A 12,837-nucleotide genomic window follows, 5' to 3' on the forward strand; every position below is an offset into this window, starting at 1 on the left:
ACGATTGGAATGCTTGCCGCAAGATTCACGTTAGAACAAAGATTTTTTTTATGTATGACACGTACCTACGTGAAAACAAACTCGTGTCGAGATGTGTGTAGGTAATTTGTACAGAAATTCCCATGCGTTTCAACTCCACACAGAGATACGGTTAGACATCTTGTCCTTAAATTACGAGAAACTGTATCGTTAAATTTTAAAACACCTAAGCAAAAACGACGGATTCTAACCGAAGCAAAACTCGATGATATTGGTGCAGCGTTAGAACGTTCTCCAAACAAACCTCTACGCCGTGTTTCACAAGAGGTGGGCGTGTCAAAATCATCGGCACATACAGTCACTAAGCTACTAAAATTAAAACCATACTCTTATAACACAGGTTAGTGCTCGTTTTGCAATATTTATATAAATGTCTGCATATGTCCATAAAAATAAGCGGGCATTTCAGGCCGCAAATGTCGGCATCTCCGTCAGTGCCGCCCGCTACGCTTCTCCCGATCTCTCGGCTGCAGATCGAAATGGACGCACGGTATATGAATGTCGGTTTACAAAGCTGTGTCACAGAATAACGTTCCATGAAACAGTATTCTTGTGGAAATTGTTAAATCACGAAATAGATGCTGGACATCTACACTGCCAGATTAATTTTCGAATCCCGTCGTCGAAAACTAGACTGAACAATGAAGTTTTTCTTATAAAGAAGGCTAGATCCGAAATTAAAAAGAAATCTCCATTGTGGAGAATGTGCACCAGTTACAATAAATTGCTAATCAAGAATAGCACCATTGACATCTTTTCTATGAACCAAAGGGACTTCAGTAAAGCCACTATTAACACAATGGCCTAAGCTTAAACACATAAATATGTGTTTAAGCTTAGGTCATTATATATATATATATATATATATATATATATATATATATATAAAATTTCTATCTGTATATTACATAAATATATGTAATTGTATTGACTATGTATCCTTCATATGGGCTCTGTAATTAGATATGTACCTGTTGAGTTCAAGAAATAAATAAATAAAGAAAACCCAAAACGAACAATCTACACGCTTTTTTGTATTTGGCGTTCTCAATGGATCGTCAGAAAGGGAAACTTTGAAAAGAAGTTTCGAATATTCCATTTCCTTTAAAGGTAGTTTTTCGGCTTCTTTTAATTCCATCTGTTAATTTCCTCCACACGTCTACTTAGCTCCTACAACTTCACGAACTCAGTCGCCGCGAACTTCTTACAGGAAGACATTCTAATGGGTTTGCGATATTTATCGAACTGTTTTTAACCAACCAGTTAACCTAACAAAGCGAGTTGAGGATGTTTTGCTCCCGGTCGACCCACTTCTTCAGCTGTTGCACCACATTCGCTTCGGACTCTGGTGGCACTGAGACTAAAATACGCTCCTCTGTTTACATTCGGCAGATACAATGACACACTGACTTTCCATTTCAGTTTCAGTGGCGGGAACAATGGAGGGGCTTAGGGGGAATCTCCTATCTCGGGGAAAGTAGCAGAGGTTTGTTACACTGTCATGTTGCCCAGTGGTAATTACTGGGAGAAATGGTACTGTTTATAAGGCCCTGGACATCACTTGAAGAGCAGCAGTAGTGAGTGGAACTTACTCAGGACAACATGGCAACCATGAAGATCCTATTGGTAAGCTTTTCTTTGGTTGTTGCTTTATTTTTTACTTGAACGACCAACATCCATCAGAGTTTGTTTCGATTTTACCATTGTGATTTCCATGTCAATTTCGTCAGTTTCACAAAGGAAGTTCTAGACTAAGATCAAGTGGCGTTTATTCCTTTTTTAATACAGTGAACCCTTTTTAATTCGAACTCCAATAAACACGAAACACGTTCGAATTATCCAAAATTCGAATTAACAAAAACACGTTATAAAAGATGGTTTCAAGTGAATTATCAAGTAATTCGAATTATCCAAGTTCGAAGTAAAGGGAGTCTAATGAATTTGGTAACCGAACATTTTCTTTGGTTCCTCACCCGTTATGACGATGTGTGCAGTTGGGTAAGCAATTAGGAATGAATATATATACTCGTCAAAAAAAATGATTCCACATTTTAATTCCTGAGATTCCCGATTTAAGATGTCGATATTAGGACAAAGTTTAAATTATCTAATTTATTTCATCACAACGGGTTAAAATAAAGCTATAATCTTACAAGATGTAAGTTTTACCTGTATCTCTTGATTGGTTGATTGATTTAGTTTATTTTACTTCGCTTTTCTGCCACTTCTTGCATAATTGCGATGATTAATAGCAGCTCGTAAGTATGGATTGATTGATTTGGGTTATTTTTCTTCGCTTTTCTGCTACTTTTGGCTAATCGCGTTGAGTGATATGATAAGGGACACACAAGGAACACCCATGTCTAGGCCAGGATTCGAACCCGGAATCAGCTGTTCGGGAATAATCATCCCCGGTCTGTGTTTAATCCTACAAAATACAGTTTTCGAATGTCGCACAGTAAATTTAACTGAGACAAGAAGGCAATTCAAATGTCTCTATTCCATGCATGTCCAACGCTGACATATTACGATAATCATGAGGGCCCACATTCAAATAGCACGAGGTGACCCAGATTCATATATAATCTAGTTTAATATATGCTTACAAATTTGTCTTTATTGTTGAATTTGTTGTCTTCCATCATCAAAACACCACTCAGTCAGTACTTAGAAGGGTTCATTCTGAGATGTCAATGAGGTTTAGGACTTCTCAGCCTGACATTTATGACTAATTCAAGCCGTAAACAACAAGTCCCTTCGAGTAATTACATTAAATTGCCTTAATATATCTGCGATAAACAAGTAAGAGGGTAGCGTAACCCGAGTTAAAAAGTTTGTTATGATTTCCCTGCTCAAGTAATCGAATCGGGACTGGACACATATCTTAAAGTGGGATCCGAACCTATGTGCAATGTGCCTCCACCGGATACAAGTCGGGACCCCTTGGTTACAAGGCATTAGCATTACCACTACGCCATTGGGGAGGCGCTAGACGTGTGTTAACAAGAAGTATTTGCTAGGATATTATCTATGGTGTGTAAGGTATTCTCTGTATTGTAGACTTTGAAGTATGCGGATTATCTTATGAACCTTAGATCAGGCACCTATCTAGAAATATGTTCCGGGGAGGGGGTCCGAACCAAGTATCTCAGGAATGATAATAATAATAATGTGTAAATTAAAATAATTATATTAAATAAAATTAATACTAATTACAATACATAAATTAACATTATATTATTATTACACGAATAAGTAAAAAGACTGTATAAGAATAGATATATAACAGCGCATATTCATTACGTAGCTTACCTGTAGTTAAGATCGGAATAATTTACATAAAAACAAGTGCCCTGGCAATGAAATTAATGTCAAATAGAATAATAATTTGAATATTTATGGAATAACAAAAATGATGTTACATGTAGTTGGAAAAAAGTAAGTTTCTGACTAATATTTTATACATATTGAGTAGTAGTGTACATAAATCTTCTTTGTAATGTCATTGAAAGCCGTATGATCCCAATATAATCCTTGCCTTCTAAAAAGTTCAAAGGAAATTAATAACAATCGATTATGCAACAAATGCTAATATTTGCATTACTTAATTTTAGTACTTCGTAAGTCTTTGGGGGGGGGGGAGAGAATGTTTCGCACCCCTGGATCCCCTAAATACGTCATTTCTGTCCTTCAAACCTTCAAAGCCGTATGATCCCAGTATAATCCTTGTCTTTCAATAAGTTCAGAGGAAATTATACAACAAAGGCTAAAATAATATTTAATTTTAGTACTTCATAAATCTTTCGGGGGGGGGGGTGTTCGAACCCCCTGGACCTCACTAAATACGTCCTTGCGGCTTAGATGTCTACAAGGTAGCAGTTTTCCCATAAATTCTCCTTGTCTTTTCTCGTCCCACTTTGTATACTCTAAAAAATCTGAAACAGGACACGCCTTTTGGTGTTAATGTCTTGTTACGCTATTTGCTTCCAAACTACATCAAGTCTGGAGGCCTTTAATACTCGATTAGGTGCTGTGTTACACCAATTAGGGCGTTACACCACTTTTGGTAGCAACTCAGTTGTAGTTAAACTCGTTTTAAAGTCAATCCACAATCTCTGTAAATCAATTTAGAAACATTCAACAAATATTTTCTTATTCAGGTGGCTGCTGTTCTTCTCGTCGTGGTTGCCGCTCTACCCGCTGCGAAAACTCCCAAAAGGCAGATCATGCCACCTGGACGTGGCGCAGTGGATTTCTTTGCCAACTATGCTTCACTAACGCGGAAGAATCGAGCTTACCCCTCCCCCCTCTACGGCCCCCCTTCATCCACATACGCTGCACCATCGTACGATGGAGGCAATGGCGATGATGATGACGACGACGATGATGATAACGGCAATGGAGACGATCATCACCACCATCACGAGAATGGATATCATCATCATCATCACGGAAACGGGAATGGCGACGAGGAGAATGGAAACGGTAACGGTAATGGTAACGGTAATGGTAATGGTAACGGCAATGGTCATCATCATCATCACCATGACGACGACGACGACGACGACGACGACGACGACGACGACAACGGGAACGGATATCATTATAACAATGGCAATGGAGGCAACGGCGGGAATGGTAATGGTAATGGAAATGGTCATCATGATCACCATGACGACAATGGGAATGGGAATGGAAATGGTCATCATCATCACCATGACGACAATGGGAATGGTAACGGTGGTGACGAAGATGATGATGACGACGATGATGAATCAAACGGCAGAGCTTACCATCACCAGAACGGCAATGGCCATCACAGCCACTACGGGTATGGCCAACAGCCCATCGTCAAGAAGCACATCTACGTGCATCTACCACCTCCGGAGCCGAAGTACGAGTACCCCAAGCAGGAGTTCCCACCTCCGCCACCGCCCAAGAAGCACTACAAGATTGTCTTCATCAAGACCCCGACTCCACCAAAACCACCAACACCAGAAATCCCGCCACCTCCACCACCGGCAGAGCAGAAGACCCTCATCTACGTTTTGGTCAAGAAGCCAGAACCTCCTGCAGAGATCACAATCCCAACGGCTCCTCCGACCAAAGTCCACAAGCCAGAAGTCTTCTTCATCAAGTACAAGACCAAGAAGCACGATAAGGATGACGACGACGATGATGATGATGGCAAAGACGATAATGGCAGCGATGATGATAGCGACGATGACGACGACCACCACCATCATCATCACCATCATAATACTTATGTACCTCCTAACTGAAGAAACAGATGCTATTATTACTGGAGCGCTTTAAAACTAATGTGTTATAATGACAGCGGTATAGTAAGCGCAATCACATTGCTTATGAATATTAACTCTTGTTTGTGAAAGTTTTAAATCACACACATGAAATGAAATAGGTTATCGGAAAGGTCTCTTACATTGAAATTTCTTCCTTAGAAAAAAACGTTCTTTGTGTAATTATTTAGCTTTTTCAAGATTCAATTGGAAACAAAATATGGTTTATGTAAGGTACTCTTACATAATTTCAACTTATCGCATGCTAATATTTTTGCGCAAGGTTATTTCAAAAGAATATCTCGCAGCAACAATGGATTGGTTCATTTCTCCTCGCATGTGATTGCTAAACAGAGATTGCATCGGCTGATCAAGGGGAAATGTTCCTGGTACGAATCGTTCTACACTATTATCTCAATAATTGTAACACAAATTTGAATGTCTTTCGCAGTCAGTCCACTAAAGTAGACTGTTCACCTGCATATTAGTTCAAATTGTCCATTTTTTAATGTTACCAAACATTTGATGTAAAGTATGCATGTATGTAAGAAATTAAGAAAATGCCATTTTACTACTAATGATTTCAAGTAATTATTATAATGCATATTTTTATATAGTTATTTTTTACTCTCGAAATAAAAATAAATATTTTTGTTTTAAAGCTGTGTTTCTTTGTTCAGTCGATGGCTTTTCTGTTTTATTTTGTCAGGAAGCAGTGTCTTGGATTTACGGAACATGGAAGATAATAATCAGTAATTAAATAAGAAAATATATCGAGGTCAAGAAAAAGAACACTCATCACCTGCACATCTTCATGATATGGTGTCAAGAACAGTGGTCGGAAGTAGCGCGCTGCTTGTAGCATCGCTACTGTAGCTAGCTACAAAATTTGTAGCGGTAGCTGTATCACTAGCGGCGCTACATTTTGAAAATTGTAGCTGTAACTATAGCGTAGCTACAAAATTCCTGTAGTTGTAGCGAAAATTTTTGCTACAGCTATATTTCTTCTCTGCATTTTGAGGAAAATTTTGAATGTGACCACAGCGTCAAAGAAGAAATCGACAATAACGCTTACTTTTGCAGGAGGTTCATGAAGAAAGTCTATTACATGGAAATACATATAATCTAGATTATAAATATCTTGATATCTGCGTAATTTATTTCATTAGTATAGAATAAATCTAATATCCAGATAACTAAACTGAACTGGCATATATGAATATATTCTGGCTAACAGCTGCGTTTCTTGAGCTGCTTCGCTATTTTGGGGAGAAACATGCCTCGCTTGCTGCACCCCTAAAAATGTCTCGTTTGCGGCAGCTTAGGAACAAATCCTGTGGATATCCATGGTATAAGAGACAGGTAAATGTCATTAATTACTGTGTAAAACACATCTTGCAGTGGAAAACGAGTGATCAATATATGGAAATGACAAAGCAATAGCGCCAGTATTCAGTGGCTCAGTACGTTAACAACATTGATCATTGTTAGTAGATAGGATCTCACTAGCAATAAATTATTGTTACAAGAATGATACACATACGTACAGTGTCTGGAGTTACAATTATTTTAGTCATAATATATGTTCACAAATTTACAAATTGCAATACGTTTAGAACACTCAGGTTTACATATCAGTTTCCTCAATATATTTTATAATACTGTAAAAAGTATGTACGAGTTATTGACATTTCTGCCGAAACGACAATTTTCTTTAGTTAATACGAGTACACATACACTCGTATACATTTTACAAATGTATGTATTTCTTCTACGTTTACGTCGCTTTTCTGTAACTTTTACCAATCGTGACAATGAGGATGAATGGTTTATTTTGTTATTCTGTTATGTAGAGTTACTTTCTGCCACTTTTGGCTAATTGTGAGAATGAGGAAGAATAATGAATGATGATGATGATGAGCAGTGTGGAGAATGGAGAAGCAGGAGGATCCCATCCTCCCAACTAAGCGTATTTCCTAGGTTTTTTTTTGTTTTGAGTCCACTTTATGTACAGATAAGCTAATCGAGACTGGATCCGAATCATTAGCGCCTCTGCCAAGTATCGAACCTGGGGCCCTTTGATTACAAGGTGACACAATTTCCACTGTCTTCAGGGAAATATTCCCAACAGGAAACTTATGTAAAGCATCGGTCCACCTGTTGCTCAATTAGCTATACCAAAGAAGCATCCCCCAGCTATCCGCAATGTTAGAGCAAACATCTAACGGATTACAAAAATTATGATAATAAATAACGATCTATTTTCCAGAAAGTACAACTATCATACTAGGGGCTTCCTTTGAATATCCATGTGGTTATTTCAGTTGTTTCTTTATGCAGAAGTAGCAAGTAGCAAACAGGAGTAGCGTAGCGAGCTACTTTTTGGTAAATGTATCTGTAGCGAAACAATATTTTTGGACGAGTAGTGGTAGCTGTAAAGAAGCTACTTTTAAAATGTATCGTTCTGATCACTGGTCAAGAACAGGTAATAATACATCTTTCTCACAATTTAAAGTAATTATTTGGAACGATAATCTCGAATACACACAGCGATTACAACATAAATTATTCGAATTTAAGATCACCAGCTTTTTATTCGATTCTCACATTATACTTAGGTAATATATTGTAGAAGAAATAATCATTGGTAGATTAGCATTGATAGACGGTAGGGCAAGGGTGACGTAAACCACTACCCTTGCTTAGCACCGATAGACGGCAACTCAACCTTGGCAGGACGTCACGCACCTCCGAATATAATGGCAAAGGTGTAACGTTTCAGACCGCCTTTTTATGGCTCATTCATCGGAAGCGGACGTGATAGCCCTGCTGCACTTTTTCACTCTCTTTGTACCCACGTGTCTAGTTAGTTACACAAAGTATAACACGAAATGTCTGTTTCGTTGATTTGGTGTCATGTAGTGTATTTGGTGTCTGCACCGTTTGCACTATATTCTGGAGCGGGGTACAGTGTGGTGTACTGTCACATGGTTACGCGTTAACCAATCAAATGAACGTTTAAAGCAGCAGACAGGCATTTGTTTAATCGTCTCAACTTGAACACCGTTTTCTTGCGCACAGCGTCTACTTGATTCAACACAATTTCCTTCCACCAACCTAACACGGAATGTTACCTGCACTACACCTGGTGTCAACAGTAGCACAGCGAACTATAGTGAACCATATCGATCTGTGGTCGACATAATCGGACTGAAGCTAAAGCAAGGTGAGTGAGAGGTCAAATTGCCTTTCCGATCTCTATAATACCTTTTTTTCCCATTCTTGTTGATTAAAATGTATGGAACAAGACTGCATTTATTTCTATAACGAACCTCCTGTGTGTCTCGGTGCTGTCGCATTGTCCCGAGATAATAGGTGGGAGCAATGCTGTAGTAATGAACACGTTGCTTAGGAGGACAAGATACTCAAGTACTTATTAATCTCTGAAATACTGCACATTCTCAACGAAAACACATTTATAACAATTTTAGAAAAACAAATGCGATCAGTACTTGAAATGTACAGTGTCTCTCAAAAGTTTTAGGACAACGACATTTTAAACTAGGCAACCCAAATTACGTAAGGCGCTGGTGGGTTGCGTGTAGAGTTAGGCTCAATTTCAGGGTTGCCATATGCACAATATATATTTATGAAATACGCGAAAGGAATACAACCAAGTATTATTGTATAAAACTCTAAAAAAAAATATCAGTATTATATTTGTCGGAAATAAGAAATACTTTGTGAAAGAAAGAAAATCGATTTTCTAGTATTTCATCGCTGATGAGTCTACACAAAGGAAAAGAGGAGAGAGGAAACGAAAAGGGACAAAATGAGAGGAGAAAGGAGAGCGCAAAAGGGGAAGAGAAAAAGTAAAGGACGGAAGAAAAGATAGGACAGGTGTGGATAGAAGAAGTAATGAGGAGGAAGGGAAAACATGCGAGGGGAGATGAGGAAAATGGAGCAAAGAGGAGAAGAGAGGAGGGAAAGAGATGAGAGGAGAGGAGAAGAGGAGGTTTGAGAGGAGAGGAGGGGACGAGAAGAGGGGAGTTGAGAGTAGAGTAAAAGAGAGAATACGAGAGAACGAAAAGTAGAGGAGAAGAGTGCAGTGGTGTCGGAAATCTAAGACAGGAGAGGAGATAAGAGGAGTGGAGAAGAATGGGATGGAGACAAGAGGCGAGAACAGGGGGAAGGCGATATGACATATAAGCAGAGGAGAAGAAGGGGAGAGAAGGAGAGGAGAAGGAGAGAAGAGAAAGGAGACGAGAGGACAGATAAGGTATTTGTAGAAAATGTCGTCTCAGTGTCAAGAATTGATGCATTGATCAAAATATCATTATGAAACATTCAATAATATTTTAAAATGAATTGAGGAATGTATTAGATCGGTGCGAAATGCCTTTTGGCTGAGTTCAGAGCGAGATAAAATCTGCCACATAAGATCTTTGATTCTACCTGCGATTATACCACTAAAAACATGAATGTAATTTTGATATTTATAAGAATTATCCAATTTTTCTCCACTTCTCAGTTCGTTGAAATGGAGGTTTTTGTTATTTAATATTTCTCTTCCCCCCATCGTTAATTCCAAATAGAATCATTCCGTTTCACACTGCGTGGACAATGAACACAATGGGATATGTCTAAAACTTACGAAAATTTTCTGCGATCGGTGGGGTTTGAACCTACGACCATAAGGTTGACAATCTACAACGGTAACCACTACCCTACAAACTTTCGTTCTTGAAAGTTGCTAGGAGGAGCTGACCAGTGTGAAATGTAGATGCAACTCTCCTCTTACATGTAGTATGCAGAGAATACTTGTGTGTAACAAAAAAACTAAAGTAGTACGAATCGGCGCAAACATTTAATGGAGAATTGCACATGATGAAAACTTTTCATGCGATATTTGTGGAGGTATCCTTGCATTGAACTGGAGTCGGTAAAGGGTTAAAATTAGTATGTCCTAAATTACCAGAAATAAAAATAGTTATTTCATTAATATTTGTCAATGTCTTTGAAGCAGTACACAATTATCGTTAGAGTATCATAATTCACGATCTTATACGTAAAAATATCCCTTTGAACATGTGTCAATACATTTATTTGTTTAATTTTTTTAGTAAATTCCAAATGCAGAACAATGTAGCCACTCTACACTGCTATTAAAAATAATGTTACAATGCTCTTGTTTAATAAAAGGAGAATTAAAAAAAAAAAACACGTTGTAAAGAGACTCGATCCTGGGAACGCTAGATGCCCAGTCGAGAACTCTAAGCACTACACCACGCCTTTACCTTCCGTTCAAACAACAATTCTTATATATTCAGTTACTCCAATATTGTAAATGTCGTTGGATATTGATGTAGTTGAACTTTTACTGTAATTTTGAATTGCTTTTCTTGTATTAGCAGCTATCTTCGAGAAAAAATTTCGAAGTGATGAAGAGAAACGAGAATATTAGTAGCTGTTGTGAAAATGCGAGTTATTTCTTCGGACTTATTATTGTGATTAGACATTATTAATGGAAAATATCTATGGCTTCTACATTGCAGGACGCATTAAGTACGTTTTATGCACAGTAAGGCTAATCGGCTCTCAACCTACAGTTTAAAGTGGCCTCATTGTGCCTCCACGAGGTATCGAATCCGGGACTCCTTAATCAAAGGGCGGCGAACGTTACAGCTACGCCATCGGGGATATATAAATAATGTAAGCTTTATTTCCACCTGCGAATCCTCAAACTACCTGCACAGCATGTGTAAAAGTGCACGCCTGCTTTTCTCGTTTTCGTGAAATTAAAAATCAACTGGCATATGTATGTTTATGATGAACTGGAATGATAATTATAGAGAATGATAAGCGGCCAGACCTAAATTAGAACCTACTTGACATACAGGTTTTACTATAACGGCTGGGGATACGTCGGGCTGACCCCCCGACTATTCCAATCCTGGTTGAAGATCTCCACGCTTAGAGGTGACGAAGGAAAGTGTGGGAGGGAGACCGGCAGTGGGTAGGTAAGCCCAGGCCCTTCATGGGCTGTTGCGCAAAGGATTATTATTATTATTATTATTAACATACAGGTTTATGGAAAAATTGTTCTGTGGTTTTATTAACCCTCTGCTGGGTACGTTGGAAATAATACGTGGATGGGCACTTGGGGTGTTTTAAGACCCCAGCTTTATGTTTGAAGGAAATTAAATTGGTGGATAGCATGCAAATCCTTACTGTAATTCAAATAAGTGTTTTCACCTTAAATTTATTTGATTATAGTAAGATATGTCATTCAGAATAAACTTTAGAAGAAACAATAAATCTAAATATTTATTGGGGTCCTCAAAGGCCCCAAGTGACCGTACGAAGTGGTATTATATTTAGGACCAATTAACGAAAAATATAAAATTAGTTTTTAGGTTATAATATGACAATGCTATAGAAAATAAATCAAAATAAGATACGTATTTCAACCGTCGGTGACACAGGTATATATAATTTAGCCGTTATCCTTTAAAAACACATGTGGGGTCTCAAAAGACGTGCCCAGCAGAGGGTTAATGAGAAATGAAATGAGCACTTTATAACTATTATGTAGAATATCTTTGTTTTGCGTTTCCTTACGCAACAGCAAATACATTTCATAATACTGTTCTGAACACGAGACTTTCGTCAGTACACAAGACATTTCGTCTGTTGCAGTATCACAGGAAGAGAACATCGTCATGCAATGTAAAAGCCTCTAGATATTTTCCATTAATAATATCTAATCACAATAATAAGTCAGAAGAAATAACTCGCATTTTCACAACAGCTACTAATATTCTCGTTTCTCTTCATCACTTCGAAATTTTTTCTCGAAGATAGCTGCTAATACAAGAAAAGCAATTCAAAATTACAGTAAAAGTTCAACTACATCAATATCCAACGACATTTACAATATTGGAGTAACTGAATATATAAGAATTGTTGTTTGAACGGAAGGTAAAGGCGTGGTGTAGTGCTTAGAGTTCTCGACTGGGCATCTAGCGTTCCCAGGATCGAGTCTCTTTACAACGTGTTTTTTTTTAATTCTCCTTTTATTAAACAAGAGCATTGTAACATTATTTTTAATAGCAGTGTAGAGTGGCTACATTGTTCTGCATTTGGAATTTACTAAAAAAATTAAACAAATAAATGTATTGACACATGTTCAAAGGGATATTTTTACGTATAAGATCGTGAATTATGATACTCTAACGATAATTGTGTACTGCTTCAAAGGCATTGATAAATATTAATGAAATAACTATTTTTATTTCTGGTAATTTAGGACATACTAATTTTAACCCTTTACCGACTCCAGTTCAATGCAAGGATACCTCCACAAATATCGCATGAAAAGTTTTCATCATGTGCAATTCTCCATTAAATGTTTGCGCCGATTCGTACTACTTTAGTTTTTTTGTTACACACAAGTATTCTCTGCATACTACATGTAAGAGGAGAGTTGCATCTACAT

General features: G+C 37.8%; 1 protein-coding gene across 1 annotated transcript; it reads left to right on the forward strand.

Moving 5' to 3' along the window:
* The first annotated feature begins 1,641 nt into the window (after positions 1-1,641).
* Positions 1,642-5,373, forward strand: LOC145998340 (uncharacterized). The gene is made up of 2 exons (XM_083134745.1): positions 1,642-1,665; positions 4,200-5,373. The coding sequence occupies exons 1-2, from the start codon at positions 1,642-1,644 to the stop codon at positions 5,319-5,321; spliced, it is 1,146 nt and encodes a 381-aa protein (XP_082990871.1). The 3' UTR covers positions 5,322-5,373.
* The last annotated feature ends 7,464 nt before the right edge of the window (positions 5,374-12,837 follow it).

Source organism: Lepisma saccharinum, chromosome 14 (assembly GCF_977018435.1).
Source record: "Lepisma saccharinum chromosome 14, izLepSacc3.1, whole genome shotgun sequence".
In the NCBI taxonomy this organism is placed as follows: Eukaryota; Metazoa; Arthropoda; class Insecta; order Zygentoma; family Lepismatidae; genus Lepisma; species Lepisma saccharinum.

What these genes read in the sequence shown, in the direction of transcription:
- LOC145998340 (XM_083134745.1), top strand. Translation starts at nt 1,642, where the DNA reads ATGGCAACCATGAAGATCCTATTG. An exon ending in CAACCATGAAGATCCTATTG is followed by an intron (nt 1,666 to 4,199) that starts GTAAGCTTTTCT and finishes TTTCTTATTCAG; the next exon opens with GTGGCTGCTGTTCTTCTCGT.